This window comes from Haliotis asinina, chromosome 14, assembly GCF_037392515.1.
Source record: "Haliotis asinina isolate JCU_RB_2024 chromosome 14, JCU_Hal_asi_v2, whole genome shotgun sequence".
Taxonomy (NCBI): Eukaryota; Metazoa; Mollusca; class Gastropoda; order Lepetellida; family Haliotidae; genus Haliotis; species Haliotis asinina.
The window spans coordinates 31,646,192-31,662,377 of NC_090293.1; the positions used below are offsets into that span (position 1 = coordinate 31,646,192).

Here is a 16,186-nt window from a genome sequence, read left to right on the forward strand (position 1 = left end):
TCTGTTTGTGATTTAACGCCGCACGAAGCATTATTCCAGCTGTATGGCGGTGGTATGCGAATAATCTACTCTGGACCATTACGTCAAATGATTGATATCATGAACATCGCACTACGAAAGGATGCGATGACAAGTTTCAGTCAAGTCAGCGAGTCTTACTTGTGGCCCTCTGAGGACAAGCATGGAATTCTGAAGGCCAAATCTATCACAGTGTGCAATGGGTGAATCCCATCTGTCAAAACACTCACTTAAATTGAAAAGGTGTCCCAGATAAACCGAAGATTCAGAACCTGAGAAAACCAGAAGTACATCATGTAGTCTTTCCTCCTAATATTGCTTAAACTAAAGTCACTCACTCCTTCGTAACTGATATTGGACCAACATGTTGTGATACACACGTCCCTGGAAAGTCATTTAAACGTCATTTTACGAACGTGTGGGTGTGGCCGTCTAACGAAAATAAGGTTCGTCAGACGAAAACCCGGGTTCGATTCCCCACATGGGTACAATGTGTGATTTCCCTGCCGTGATATTGCTGCAATATTGTTAAAAGCGGCACAAAACTTACAAAAGACTGGGTACACCACGATTGCGTTTAATTCATTTTATTAACATACCATAACATACAATTCTTAATAACTGTACTGTAACATTTCTTTGCAAAAGAAAGTTAATTTTGTACATAAAAATATTAAAAGATTACGCTTTAAAATATGGGAGTGGGCATGGGGGTCACTGATTGTGTACATGGCATGGTGGAAGGTCACTTACTTTGTACATTAATCTTAGAGAGGTTCATTTACATTGTACTTGCTTCTCAATAAAATTAACATAAACTATCAACGGTCCCGTATAGACTAATGACTCATATTATTTTGTGTGAATTTGAACCGTGACAAGCGTCTCCAGTACATATTTTCAGGTCGTACAGGTTCGTTTTGAGGACAGCTAGGATCTCTGGGTTTATTTGGTCCACTATGTTCGTCAACTCATACGGGTCTTGCTTCAGTTCGTAGAGCTCCTTGAAATTCTGAAACGTCGAAGTAAATATTGTATGATAATAGTCACCATATGGTTTACACAATAATAAAGTTGGCTTAGTGCAGGAGACGAAAATGTGTTACGGAGAGATACAAATGGGAACATCGGAATGAATGAGTTTTAGTTTTACGTAGCTTTTAGCAATATTCCAGCAATATTATGGAGGATCAGACAAAAATGGACTAAACCAATGAGGATGAGCTCTGGGGGTAACAGAGACCAGGTTACGATTGATCAATGCAACCAGCGCGTGTCGTAAGAGGCGGGCGGCCAGTCTCTCGTTTTTGCAGGTCATCATATCCAGTTTGCGTTGATCGATGTTCATGCTGTTGATCACTTGATTGTCTGGTTCAAACTCGATTATTTACAGACCGCCGTGATATAGGCGGAGAATAGCAGCGTTGAACAAAGCCCAGACATCAGAACAAAACTAAACATCTCGACGATATGAGGACATCAAAGATAACGATTAATAATCAATAAGTAAACATCAGTATGAATATGTGGAATATAATGGCTAATTCGGGGAAGACCTGAATTAGCAGACCTGCACTTACTTCATCGTCCTCAAACTCACAGTACTTGTAGTCGACGCTGTTGCTCTTGTACCTGAGGCAGGCGTGAGTGTTGTTACGGGAGTCCTGACAGACACAGTGCATTTTACAGACCTGCAAAACACATCGATTAGTCTTCATTCTTATTGTACAAACTAACTGTATTGTACACACAAAAAATCGTCACTGGACAATATATTACATATCATTTCACATTTCAGAAATACAGAACTACCACCATGTATTATGTATAAAGTACACTTTTGCCCTGAACTATTAAAGTACTTTCTCCCGTGAACTATCAAAAGGTTAATGCTGTCTGACATAGGCGTCCTCGTTCTTTTACTCCAAATCGAAATATGAGCCTCATTAACCCGTTGAGACGATGACCTAGTTTTCAGCCGATCTGAATTTTCTCGTGTGAAAGTTAAAATGGACACCATAAACAACTACGGTAACATTGAATTCAAGTTCCTTGTTTCATAAGAAAGTGGTATTTACAAACAGATTTTAAATTTTAATAATATCGTATTTCTGGCGAGGTGTAGTCAGCATAACCCTAACTTAGACGTCAGAGACTGGCCCTGTTTGATGAGGTCGTAAAATGATTCAGAATGCATGTGGCTCACTGGTTACACCTGGTATGTGTTTTAGCGCTAATTCAGTGTAGTACCGTAACGCACAATGTGGTTGAAATGATATCAGTTCGTCACCAGACCGCCAAACTATTCTAGGGGCAGAGCCTCGTTTTGAGATTTAATTTTAAACGATTTCCCGGTTTCCGTTTGTCAGAGCGTGCTCTACAACACAGCACGATGTACGATGTGTTTGTTAGGATTATAGAGGGAATTAATCTCGACAGAAAAGCGACGGTGTCGGTGATCTCAATTTACAATCTTCGATCGATTCACTCTTACTCAGCCAAAGTCTACCCAAAAGTATAATTAAGACAACATTGCATTATGGCGAGGTGAGAATTGCGAGTCTGGGCCCAGATTTTCGCATGTGTCAACAAAGTCAACGAGCCTGACCACCTGATCCCGTTAGTCGGCTCTTATGACAAGCATGGGTTGCTGAACACAAGTTCAAACATGTGTCAAGCAAGTCTTCCCATCCCGTTAGTCAACTCTTACGACAGGCATGCGTTGCTGAAGATCAATTCTAACCCGTATCTTCTCCTTGGTGAATTTTCACGGACTGAAACGAACGAATGATTCCGGAACATCATAGTAGAATTTCACTTTTCCAACATCGGGTAAAAATGGTGTCTTTCCACATACCATCAGTCCCTGGCCTTGGTACTGAGGACATCCGGGTACAGAGTCAATCCCCACCCCGGAGTGCTCTGTCAGGAACTGGACTCGAAAAGGGACGCTGGGGTCCTTGGTGCCGTGCAGGATTGGCAGCAGAGACATACCGTCTGTAGAATTCGGGGGCGTGGCACCCGCCAGCTCAATAAATGTGGGGCCTAGATCGATGTTTAGAACTGAGTCCTGTGTGAAGGAAGACGAATTAATTCATTCATCAATATTAGTGTGATTTTTTATAAAAGACAGGACAGTGGGATAACCTAGTTTTTTTAAGCATTCGCTCGACACGCCGACGACCAGGGGTTTGGTCTCTCACGTGGGTACAATGGGTGAAGTCCATTTTTCTGTCCCCCGTGTGATATTGCCCGAATAGTGCTGAAAGCAGTATAGCGGCGTGAAACCATACTCACTTACTCACTCACTCACTCACTCACTCAGAAATACTCAGAGTAAAAAAATCAAGAGTTTGAGCTTTGATCCTAAATAAAGCTATGTGTATGAATACTGGAATGAGGTGGGTCAGATTTAAAGACAGACTGGCAATGATTCGGACATATTGCCATTATAAGAATACTGGGAATTCATATGGTTGCACTTCATACCACAGTAACACCATTTCAGTGAGTGAGTATGGCTTTAAGCAACTTTCTGCGATATTCCAGCAATATCACGGCGATGGACACCAGGAATGAGCTTCAAACATTGTACTAATGTGGGGAATCGAACCTGGATCTTAGGCGTGAACAGCGAATGCTATGTCTATGCTACTACACCTGAAACAACAAAATATGGAGTAATAATTAAGAACAACATGTTCATGTTCAAGGATGTGCAGATGTAAAAATATATGTCGTGCTCATGATTTCACTCACCGGTTTGCCTGGTCGAGGGTATCTACAGCATGTGTGATTTTACTTGCAGTTGTTGCGTTCAGCAACATTTTATCAGATGCAAACTTGGTGATAACTAAACACGAACATGGGCACAAATCGTCAGAGTGAGTGAGTCTTTATTCATATGTTGCTTTGCACAGAATAGTTTTCATTTATGCAAAACAAAGTATCTGTCAGAATTTGCTGACGTCACCGTCAAGATTTATGAGTTTAGTTAGTTTTACGCCGCCTTTTGGCAATATTCCAGCAATATCACGGCGATGGATACCAGAAACTGGCTTCACACATTGTACTCATGTGGGGGATCGAACCCGGGTCGACGGGCGAACACTTTAACCACTAGGCTACCCCACCACCCCTACCGCCAGAGAGTACCCAGTCTCGATTCCAATTGTTTGTTTTGTTTGTTTGGTTGGTTTATTGTTTAACTCCGCAGCTATTTTCCAGCTATATGGCAGCGGTATGCAAATAATCGAGACCTGACAATCCGATGAATACCGATCTTCACAACAGGAATACAATGACATTTAAGTCAGTAAGCCTGACTACCCGATCCCGTTAGTCGCCTCTTACGACAAGCATGGGTTGCTGAAGAAAATTCTAACCCGGATCTTAAAGGGCTCCACATAGTTGTGAGAGGGTAGGGAAATAAAACACGTGATATTTTCTCAATAAAAAACATACATGAATACGAAATTACACAAACTACGTTTGTACCGATTAAATGGAAGGTAAAGGGAACACGCAGTAATTGAAATGTGTGTGAAACGAAAGAAGACCTACGGAAATTACGACGTCTTTGGCAATTCCAGGCCCTCGCACCATCAGAGGGACTTTGACGTCGAACTCGTAAGCCTGGCGTTTGTCGTACGGCATTGAGAACTGCCCTGTCGAAGGACCTCACGTATAAGAATGCGTATGTGTGTTGGGGCATTACGAATGAGTCATCGAGTGAATTTAGTTTTACGCCGCTTCTTGCACTATTACATATTATATGGGAAACACCAGAAATGGGCACATTGTAGCCATTTGGGACATCGAACCCTGGTCCTCGGCGTGACGAGCGAACGCTTTAACCACTGGGCTACCCTACGGATATTGAACCATTACGCCAAGCCTTATGAAAAGAGACTATTGTTGTTTAGTAATAGTAATATGACAGCAACAAACTGCTGCGGGACACCATGAACACTTGCTGCAATCTAACCGGAGTCGACAGCATGATCAGTTGTAGCTCCTCCCTACCTAGCCTACTTACCTACCCTACCTACCCTACCTACCCTACCTACCCTATCGCCTTCGCTTATGTGATAAATGTGCGGGGTTGTCGCATACAGGTTTCTATACTTTGTCGGATAGCGACAGGTAGACCAATGGTTAGAATTTCCGTTCCTCACGCCGAAGTCGCGGGTTCGATTCCCCATTTGGGTATACAATGAAGCCAATTTCTTGTGTCCCCTGTCGTGATATTGCTGGATTACTTCTAAGAGCGGCGAAAAACCCAATTCATACTCTCACACACTCACTCATATGTACCAATACGTTGTCATGAATATACATTTGATAGATAGATAGATAGATAGATAGATAGATAGATAGATAGATAGATAGATAGATAGATAGATAGATAGATAGATAGATAGATAGGCAGCTAAAATAAACGTTTAGAAATGGTACCTTTATCAAGAAAATTATCAACATTGTTATAACCGGTCTATCTGCAACAAAGTGAAAAACGCTTGTTCATCATTAGTCTCGAATTCTCGTCGAAATACGTCATGTAGGTGTCTTAAATACGATGTAAGCGTGGATCGTCAATATAATCCACGGTTTATCAAATTTGCTGTGTCATTCAATATCCTGCATGGTTGCATGCCATGATATGCATCACAGATTCCTTGAATAATCACAAGACCCCACACAAATATCTTGAGTAAGAGGAGAGGTATGTATGTTCCTTATGTGTCATGAAGAAAACTATTTTAAGCAAAATGTCTGACGTCAGTGCAAATAGTGCTGTCTCTAAGAGCTCGCACTGCTCAGGTATGTCGATGTGAATGGTGTAACAGGATCTTAAGCCTGCAATGTAACTCAGAGGATATTTACACTGAGAAAAGCGAATTTTAGGGTAAATGAAACTGTATCACTGTTAAGATAACAGTCGTATAACAAGCATGCTGTTGATGTGAAAAAGGAATTCCGAACTGGTCTTTCCATGCCATCCGTGTCTCACGTCTGGCGATGACACGTGCATTACCTGTGCTGACAAAGGGGAACCTACGAGTGTTCTTGGGAATTTGTATTCTTAGAAATGAAGGACTACCTTGAGACCCTGTTTTTTATAGGGAGTCGTGACTGTCTGCTCCCAGAACTAATATTTATAGTTTGAGTAGCTGTAACTGAACGTGTCGTAGTTGTGGACAGTAACTAGCAGTGTTTGCTGTGGCAGTTGTTGGCATGGTCGTTGATGAATTTGTTTGTTGTCTTGTAGATGTTGTTGGTGTTGCCGTCGTCGTTGTCATTGTTTTGCTGCTGTCGTCGTAGTATGGTGTCGTAACCACTTTGGTAGTAGTAGCAGTAGTAGTAGTAGAAGTGGCAGTGATGGTGGTGGTGGCAGTAATAGTAGTAGTAGTAGTAATGGTGGTGGTAGTAGTAGTAGTAGTAGCAGGAGGAGGTAGTCGTGGACAGGCCGTAGAGACTTAAGGGCTCAATCACATGACAGGGTGTCTACAATTCCACTGTCACACGCGGTACAGTCTCACACACGCTGTACAGTCTCACAGACGCGGTACATAGCCTCACACACGCGGTACATAGTCTCACACATGCGGTACATAGTATCACACACGCGGTACATAATTTCACACACGCGGTAGATAGTCTCACACACGGTACATAGCCTCACACACGCGGTACATAGTCTCACACATGCGGTACTTAGTCTCACACACGCGGTAGATAGTCTCACACACGCGGTACAGTCTCACACACGCGGTACATAGCCTCACACACCCGGTACATAGTCTCACACACCCGGTACATAGTATCACACACGCGGTACATAGTCTCACACACGCGGTATAGGGCGGGTCACTTTTCTCTGTGCGCTAAACACTTGTTATTGCCATTTTAAAACATCCCGTACCGATAATCCATTTATCCACGATAAGAATGAGTGTCTGTAAGAATGAGTGTAACTGAATCCACAACTCATTAACACGTGCTAAACTGTCCAGGTCCTCGTCACTATTTTTTATATTATGTTTTCTTAAAAAGTCCTACCGCCCACGTCAATTTAAAAAATATGTACCCGAGAAGCATATAATTTTTATGCAGCCTAGAGAAAAACATATACTGTATGTACGTTCTCATAGTTACCTAGATGGAAGCCGTTGTCGGAGGAATAGAAGATGTAGGTGTTGTCCAGCATCCCCTTGGCGTCCAAAGTCTTGATGACATCTTCCACCATATCGTCCACCGACTGCAGCGTGCGCCATCTGCAATATCACCATGGCTTGAAATCATTTGTACATGTTCAGTGCGATGCATTCCATAACATAGATACAAACGAGACATGTCTATTCAGGCACGAAATGTTCTGACAAAGAATTGTCCCCATTTCAATTAATATATACGCAAAGCGAAATAACACTATTCTTTTCACAATTAGAGTATTTTAATGATGATGCAGTCATGATGTTTCAGATACAGACATATCAGGATTTAGTGATAATTGCATGTACATGGACTTTATGTCCACAAATGGGAAACTTCTAAAGTAAAGTTAATATATGCAGGGACTGAATTCATCTTGAAGTCGATTAATATTCAGATCACCGTCACATGAACAATAACAAATAACATGGTTTCTTTGAACTTTGTTTGAACCATATCCGTTTTCACATCACTTGCCAAAGTAGGAAGACTTCCATTTTAGATGGAAGATTGTCCTCCCTGAAGAGATCTGATATAAAGATCCGTACTAGATATATTGGTGAAACATACAATTACTGACATATCAAGTATAAAACGATTCTGACACACCTAAAGCGACGCAACTCCATATGGCAACACCGGTGAGACCCGTGTCCCGTGCAAATATAAATTATAAGCAACTCCCAACTTTATTACTCATCGCAAATATAATGAACTAGAGAGTGCTGCTAATTTTAGTTCGCTATAACCGTAGTTCGTCATAGCCAAAGCAAATACACCAAGAGACCCTAGGGCAGTCCACTATATCCGGCAAGTCGTGCTAAACGTGTTCGTTATGAATTTATACTGAAGCGCAAAAGAAACGCAACTCCGGGCTTTTTTTTCATGTTTTTAAAAAGATGATATAAACATGAATGCTTACTTTCATGGGATTTCATTGTTTTCGAAACTTGCCTTTCTTTTTCTGCTCAGAAAAGTTTACTATAGATCCTGTACCCACCTGTTCCTGAATGTTGTATCGATGTATTCAATCGTGTCATTTGGCATCGGGGTGATCGCTTGTCGAATCAGCCAATGCTTGTCCTGGAACGCGATGTAATCCGAATTAAAACTAGAATATATTTACATTCGTGTTCGGTTTTTACAAGATAATGTTAGCCCTTGGCCAAACAAAATATAAAAGCATTGACACTGAGATAGTCTCATGTTCAACACTTGAGTGAAAGATGATTTATGTAAAAAGAGACATACATGACATTAATTGTTTATACGTCATTGAAAGTTGCCCAGTATATAAACCAAACCGTCACCATGTTGCGCAGTATATTGAACAGCGAAAAAAATGAAATCTCATTAAAGAAAGCGTTCATGTTTGTCTTCTTTTTCTTGACAAAAAGGCGGAGTTGCGTTTCTTTTGCTTTTCAGTATGCATTCTATTCCACTTGGAAACGCTTTCATGTCATTTAACCAAATCGTATTTGTATCTCAGTGTCACAAAGCGATCTGAGCGCTGCGATTACAGTAAGGCTATGTTAAAGTTCTGGAGTAACGATAATGATAGCATCGCTTCGTCGTGCAGGTGATAAATTTAATATTGAAGTCATCACCTTCGCGTGAAGGTTGAACGAGCCGTCTCTGGGCGCTCTGTCACCACTGAAGGTGCTGTTGTACTGTGGGGCAGGTGTGAAGGGGTCGTGGCAGGCTGGCGTGGAAAGCATCATGAAGAAAGGGGTGGGGCTGTCAGGTGACTGTATGCCCAGAAACTCTTGGCCTCTTCTATGCTGAAAATAAGGGTAACTTTATTTATCTTTCCTTCACGTAAAACACTTTAATTTCATTGGTCACTGACGCTTTAACAAGTTTCAATGTCACCCATCCCAGGAGGGTGACAATTAGTAAAAAATATGTATTGCTCGCTGCCATGGTAACCATCAAACTCTCCACTGAAAAGCTGTATCACTAACAATCGTATGACGTAATCCTTTGAATATAATGGTATAATAATATCAGTCCGGAAACAGTTCGATTAGCTGTTCACTGAGTTCACTGTGTAAACATTTATTTTACCAATTACCACTTTATTTAAACTGTTTGATACACAGTTTGTTTGACTGTTTGACTCGTTTGCACACTCAACTTAAACATTAACCTAAACAAAATAACCATTTTTATAGAAGTTTTAAGCTTGTTAGAATATGTTTCACTGATTTTAAAAAATCCAGTTCATTGAGTGAAGCCACTTTGTTTACATGTCAGACAGTAGGTAACAAACTATGACCAGAGCAGATTATGCCCATGAGAACTGCTGACCTAATGAGACTTTTAGATGTTCATCGACCTTAAAATTTAAAATCAGACAGGACAGGAGAGTCGACAGACAACGGAAAGAGCTCAGCAGAAAGACAAGTCAGGGACTAGGTATGATGGTCACTAAACATCTCTTACAGTCCGTCTGCTGCTGCCCAAGTGTCAGTCTGACTTCGCCACATTCCCTTTTAGTCGTTGTCACACTATGTAAACTGTGTGTAAGCCGTTCGCAATTTCACATTGTCAAGATTAAACTGAGAGACTAAAAATACCCATTGGTTGTACACACCCACACCTCGTGTTATGAATTAAGAAAGCCGGAGGTGTTACGCATGCGAGTGACGACATGTTTCACCATCATCCCCATTACAGTTAAAGTTGTTACTGACACGTGAAGATCCGGGTTGAAAACTGCTTTAAACAAGAAACTAACGTATGGAGATTATCTGTTTACCCTCTCTGGGAGTGGTTGAAAGATTCCAAATCGAATACAAATTTTTCGCCTAGAGTTTGGCCGTCACCATGTTTGCAAACTTTCGAAACGACTAAAATCAATTTTTTTAAAGTTTGTCTTGTTGATAGAATGTATAGCTGCTCACTTTCTGTCACGTTTGCAGAGTGAAGCAAAGAAATAAATGTCAGCTCCACTTGTCATATTTCCATATATAAGGGATAATGGGGTATACGAGATTAAACACATGATATGTCGCATCAGTTAACGTAAACTATGCTGGTGATGGTGATAGTGTAGGCCATGGTGTTGCTGGTGGTGATAGTGTTGGTGGTGGTGATAGTGTTGGTGGTGGTGATAGTGTTGGTGGTGGTGATAGTGTTGCTGGTGGTGATAGTGTTGCTGGTGGTGATAGTGTTGCTGGTGGTGACAGTGTTGCTGTAAGTGTTGATGTTGATGACTGTGTTGGTGATGATGTCGGTACATGGTGTTGGTGATGATGAGAGTGATGTTGATGATGATGTTGGTTCTGGTGTTGGGGATGATAAAGGTGATGGAAATTGTGGTAGTGTTGTTGATGATGTTATTGGTGTTTGGGATGTTGATGATGTTGGTGATGATGATGAGTGATGAAAGCGATGGTGATGTTGTCGATGTGGGCTTAGGTGATGGTGTTACTGATGTTATTAGTGTTGATATTGATAACGATGTTAATGGTGTTGATGTTGGTTTTGGTGATGTGTTGGTGTTGGTAATGGTGGTGTTAATGTTGCGAGTGATGTTGACGATGGCGTTGGTTCTGGTTTTGAGGGTGATGACGATTAATGTAATGATAGTGATGTTGTGGATGTGGTTTCAGGTGATGGTGTTGCTGATGGGTTGGTGTTGGTGATGATGACAATGGTGGTTTTTGGAGGCAGTTGGTGTTGGCGTTGGCGTTGGCGTTGGCGTTGGCGTTGGCGTTGATAGAGCTCCGTTGTCATATTTTGAACATGAGGTATTATGTTTGTTCTCCAGCATCAATCGTCGGAGACGCTTCCATGTGACGCCTTTGTTCAACTGAGATTGATGGGGCGGAGATGCTCCGTATCTCCACAGGTCGGGCATTTATACAGCTGTAACCGGTGTCCACAAAACAAGAGTCACGGAACCAATATTTTGTATTCAATACACCGCCCTCGGGCCTACAGTACATAGAGAACGGGACAGATTTGCATGTTACCTCAAATATTATCCATGTACTCCATAACACGAAACTCACAACCGGACATATTTGTACGACTCAGCTCCACAATATATATGTACATACAAGTATTTACTTGCATATTTTGACAAACAACGGGCATCAGTTTATTCGGTATTCACACTGTCCATCAAATATAATAAGCGCAAAAAATATACCATATGAAAAAAAGAGACAATCCTCAATTTGGAATTAAGGGTTGAGTAAAAGTGGTCTACACAAAACTAAGTTTTGCCTGAGTATTTGATCTTATATAAAATTGAACCGAATCACCAGTTAATCGTGATGTGAAACTACGTGATACACGATGTGTTTTATTTTTTGCTAGAGCTAATATGCCCCTGGTGGTACAGATCAATACATAATATTAAATCTTTAGACGACACCCTCTCGAACGTCATGTCGGTTGTCTCAGGATAACTTCGATATTAAATGGTCATCAATACCTGAACTTAATTATTCATAAATAATAAATGTATAATATTGTGTTATAAACAGAATACCTATGCTACACATAAACTGTTGTTGACATACCTATAGTGTCAGGCGAGAGTCTCAATAAAATTATTCGACTCCTTCAAATAACAAATAGAATCATAATATTAATAATGAATTGTAATGTTTCTTTCCCTTCTAAGGAGCACAGCTCATTGTTTAACTGACGTGAAAAATTGCAAACGCTAAATGTGACCCATAAATTACAACCGCTGTCAAAACGCTCTAACGTATTAATCTGAATTGGCAGGTCCAAAACAAAATTATGGTACCTGAATGAAAAACCTCACGAGTTACCATTCTTGGTTTGTTTCATTTTATCCATTCTTCAACATGAGTGGGCACGTTCTTGGGCTATGTATGTTCACCAGAAAGTATAAATATTTGACGGAACAAACATGATTAAAGGAAAGATGCAGTGAAATTGAAAAGAAGCGGGTCTCAAAGGCAACTGGCTTTCACTTAGCATACGTAGCTGCTCTTTAGATGTAAAAGGAATATGTCTGTCAATATCGGGCGATGTGGGTAAATGTAGCAGCGATGATAAGATGAATACAGAGACGTAGGGCTTTCAGTACGCCACGCTGCAACGTTTTGCAAGAAATTTATCAACATTTAAGGCCATGCACAGTGATAAATATGTATCACATAGATATTATTCCTAAGATGTTAGCCACGCATATGTGCTTCTAAGTAACAGCGGTGAGACGCAGGTAACTACCCTTGTGGAGTTTAGCCACTCGTACGTATTACCCATTGACGTCCTGGGAACGCAGGTTAGCACACGTTGGACGTCCACGGAGTATAGGTGAACATACGTGTTATTGTGACGTCCGTCCCCAGCACTCGTCGTAGGCCTGTAGGGCATAACTCAGCCGATGCTATATGTCCATGACTTCCGGTGCTACTGTCCAGAACAATCTTAGCGCTATTACTACTTTATCATTATGTTGATATAAGGTACGGGAGTTAGGGTCGCTTTAGTGCTAAGATCGCTTTGTACAACGACACTCAGGTGAGCAATGCGTGCTTACCTGGACGTCCGCAGATCATAGCGCATCACATTTGGTGTCACGTCCTCTGAGCATAGCTAAGCATACCCGTTACTCAGTGTCACTTCCTCAGAACATGGATCAGCGTACATGTTACTCACTGCCAAGTCCTCAGAACATGGATCAGCGTACGTGTTACTCAATTCCACGTCCTCAGAACATGGATCAGCGTACGTGTTACTCAGTTCCACGTCCTCAGAACATGGATCAGCATACATGTTACTCACTGCCACGTCCTCAGAACATGGATCAGCGTACGTGTTACTCAGTGCCACGTCCTAAGAGCATTATTCTGCATACATGTATATGTTACTATGACGTCCCTGTTAAGCAGACAGGCATCTGTGACGCCCGCAGAGTATTTCCCAGCATATGTGTTACTCACAATGACGTCTGTCAAGTAGTCTCTCTCGTAGTTATCGCCGTGGTCCTCGGCAGTGCCGTTGAGGGACAGGGTATAGTTGTAGTAGACGGAATTGCCGACCTGGAGACAAGAAGGACACTGATGTTTGATGTATGAAAGCAAACTGTACCGTAAAGTCATTATTCACATTAATTTTGCTTTGAGGTCATGCGAATCAAACTTGAAGCAGCGGAGGGTTGAACGGAGTAGCCCTGCATAGTGACCAGGCTATGCGTCTCGTTCTCCGGTGTGACTTGTATTCATTTAAGGATCAGTCATTGATGTTCTGGGGTATATTTCTGGTATTGATTCTCTTGGAGAATATTTTCATTTGATAATCTGATACAGCCGTGAGAAGAGTTTGCTTTACTTTCAATAGCAAAACAGCAAGTTGCGAAGCATTGCGGAAAACAGATTCTGTCCCTCACTTCAGCATCACCTCCTCGCAACCCCCTCTACTAAGGAAAGGATCGCGCACCTACCAGGCCTATCCACCAGTCCCAGCCCGGGGGTATGTGCGCCACCCCACCAGTCTGAGGGAAGCCGTACTGAAACACATTTAATATAGTACGTCATTTAATGAAACGCAGAGACACAATTCTTCAAATGGACGTACTCAGTCGTAGGATGACACAGACGTACTGTCTGGTATGATGAAAAACATACGTACTCAGTCCTACAACGTAACACATACGTACTTCACCATACACTGAAAACATACGTACTCAGTCTAAAAATACAAAGACGTACTGCATGGTATAATGAAACACATACATACTTCGTCAAACAAAAGACATACTGCATCGTAAACGGAAAATACATACGTACTCAGTCCTACAATGTTAAAAATACGTACTTCACCATACACTGAAAAACATACGTACTCAGTCATGCCAAAAAATCCAAAAACATACTGCATCGAATACGGAAAAAGCATATGTACTCAGTCAAACAATAAAGTGACAAGTGACAAATGACAAGTTTATTTGCATTTGAGGTCTCATGGTCCGTTGTGCTAAGATACCAAAGCCATATCACAGTGCGCAAGATATATTGACCTGCAGGACTACTTAACATGAAGTATTTCCTTTGAGAAGCAATGACAACTTCTTCAAACAAACAGAGTACGTTGTTGATATTAATGAGGCAAATTTATCACTGGACATATTGTTATAATATTGTTGTACGAAAGGTTCTCTATATGTCATAAAATAAGAACATAAATGAAAGAGATGGAATTCATCCTCAACACATCCTGCATCGCCTTCGAGCAGAACAGTTGGTCATGATCTTTCAAACAAACTGATGGTAAACAAACTCTCAATTATGCGATGCACCACAAAATGTATAGTACACTCTTAAGGGATCCATGATTGGAACAGATCCAATGCAAACTTCATACAAGTAGAGCGCAAAAGATAAATTGATATACAACACAAAGCTAATTAACATGAACACATACATTGCTTTGAAGAACAGTGGTACCCTCTTTATAAGTACAAAAGTAGTTGTTGACATTAATGAGAATACTTTATCATGGGATAGATTGTTACAAGTTGGTGGTACAAACATCTCTCTGCATGTCTCTTAAAGAGGACATAACAAAAGGACGTCTTCCAAGTCTATCATCTTTCAAACATTTAAAACGTTGAGTATGAAGACTTAATTTATGCAACGAGCAAGCAAGTATATCATATATTTATACTGTTAAGAGTTCCTTTTGTTTCGAACAGTTCTAATACATACTTCTTACAATTGATACATTGCGCTAGATATATTAATATACAATTCAAGACTAATTAACATGATATATTTCTCTGAGGAACAACGATTTCCTCTTTATAAAAAACAAGATTTGTTACTAACATTAATGAGACAAATTTATTTTTGAACAGATTGTCATAATATGGTGGTATAAGCAGTTCTCTGCATGTCCTATAACATAAGGACATGAAATTCATGTTCAACAGATGTTGTACAACACTTTGACAGTTGGTTATCTTTCAAACGTTTAATACGTCGCAACTGAACACGCAATGCACAACTAATTGTATAGTGCACTCATACGAGATCCTTTGACTGAAAAGCTCTAATAGGTAACTCTTACAAATGCTTTAAAAGAGTTTAAACTCTTGCTGGGTAGTATACAATGAACACAGACTCTCATCGGCACACTATGAAACAGACGCATTCCACCAAAACAAAGAAACACAGATATATGATGAAAAGACAGAGTACACGGTTATATACTCTTCACAAAAAGTAGGGGAATTTTACTTTCAATGTCCGATTGTCGAAATTGGTAGATATGTGTTATTGAATCAATACTGATACAATAATAATGGATGTTTTGAGAATGCATCACCACAAGGATTTCATTCAAAGCGAAGCTGTTCGTTCAAGTATCCCCCTTGTTAGGTGACTGGAGTACGACATAAAAAAACAGGTTTACAATTTTCAGTCAGTAGATATGTGGGATTGAATTAATGTTGATGCAATAATAATCCACATGGATTTCATTCAAAGCAAAGTTGAAAACCCTGACCATGCACAGATGCAAGAAAATTATCAGAAAAAAATGGCCTACAGTGATTTATCGACCTGCCTGAAAAACGGCAAGATTCATAAGGACACCCCGTGCATGTGTAGGGGCTCCCAAGTTGCCACGTGCTTCCTGTGCGTTGTGTTTGCGTGTGGTGATAACGTGAAATGATGCTGCATATACAAGATGAATGTCATTGTAATGTTCCTAATGACTTCAAAGTTTAGGTTCCCCTACTTTTTTTAAGAGTACATAATGGGTCTTACATCACACGCTCTGTCAGAGAGGAGAACTTACGAGATCATACATCGAAATCACATCAGCGAAGCAGGTTCTTTCAAGCCTTTCATTCCCATTTGCTTACGACTTGACGTTTGTATTGACACAAAGAGATTATGTCCTACATGCACTTTATTCCACAAGCACTGTTAATTCAACACCCACATACCTGCTTTTGAAA

The 16,186-nt window shown here is 40.7% G+C and overlaps 1 protein-coding gene across 1 annotated transcript in view; it reads right to left on the reverse strand.

The window, feature by feature from the left end:
• Positions 1 to 581: 581 nt before the first annotated feature.
• LOC137261113 (N-acetylglucosamine-6-sulfatase-like) overlaps positions 582 to 16,186 on the reverse strand; it is a 34,524-nt gene continuing 18,919 nt past the window's right edge. The window contains exons 4-12 of the mRNA XM_067798797.1: positions 13,667 to 13,732; positions 13,167 to 13,265; positions 8,841 to 9,014; positions 8,234 to 8,316; positions 7,177 to 7,295; positions 4,582 to 4,685; positions 2,876 to 3,088; positions 1,599 to 1,709; positions 582 to 1,030 (exon numbers count right to left, since the gene is read on the reverse strand). Of these exons, the coding sequence (XP_067654898.1) occupies positions 866 to 1,030; positions 1,599 to 1,709; positions 2,876 to 3,088; positions 4,582 to 4,685; positions 7,177 to 7,295; positions 8,234 to 8,316; positions 8,841 to 9,014; positions 13,167 to 13,265; positions 13,667 to 13,732 (1,134 nt within the window). The 3' untranslated portion in view covers positions 582 to 865. The remainder of the gene's footprint in view (positions 1,031 to 1,598; positions 1,710 to 2,875; positions 3,089 to 4,581; positions 4,686 to 7,176; positions 7,296 to 8,233; positions 8,317 to 8,840; positions 9,015 to 13,166; positions 13,266 to 13,666; positions 13,733 to 16,186) is intronic.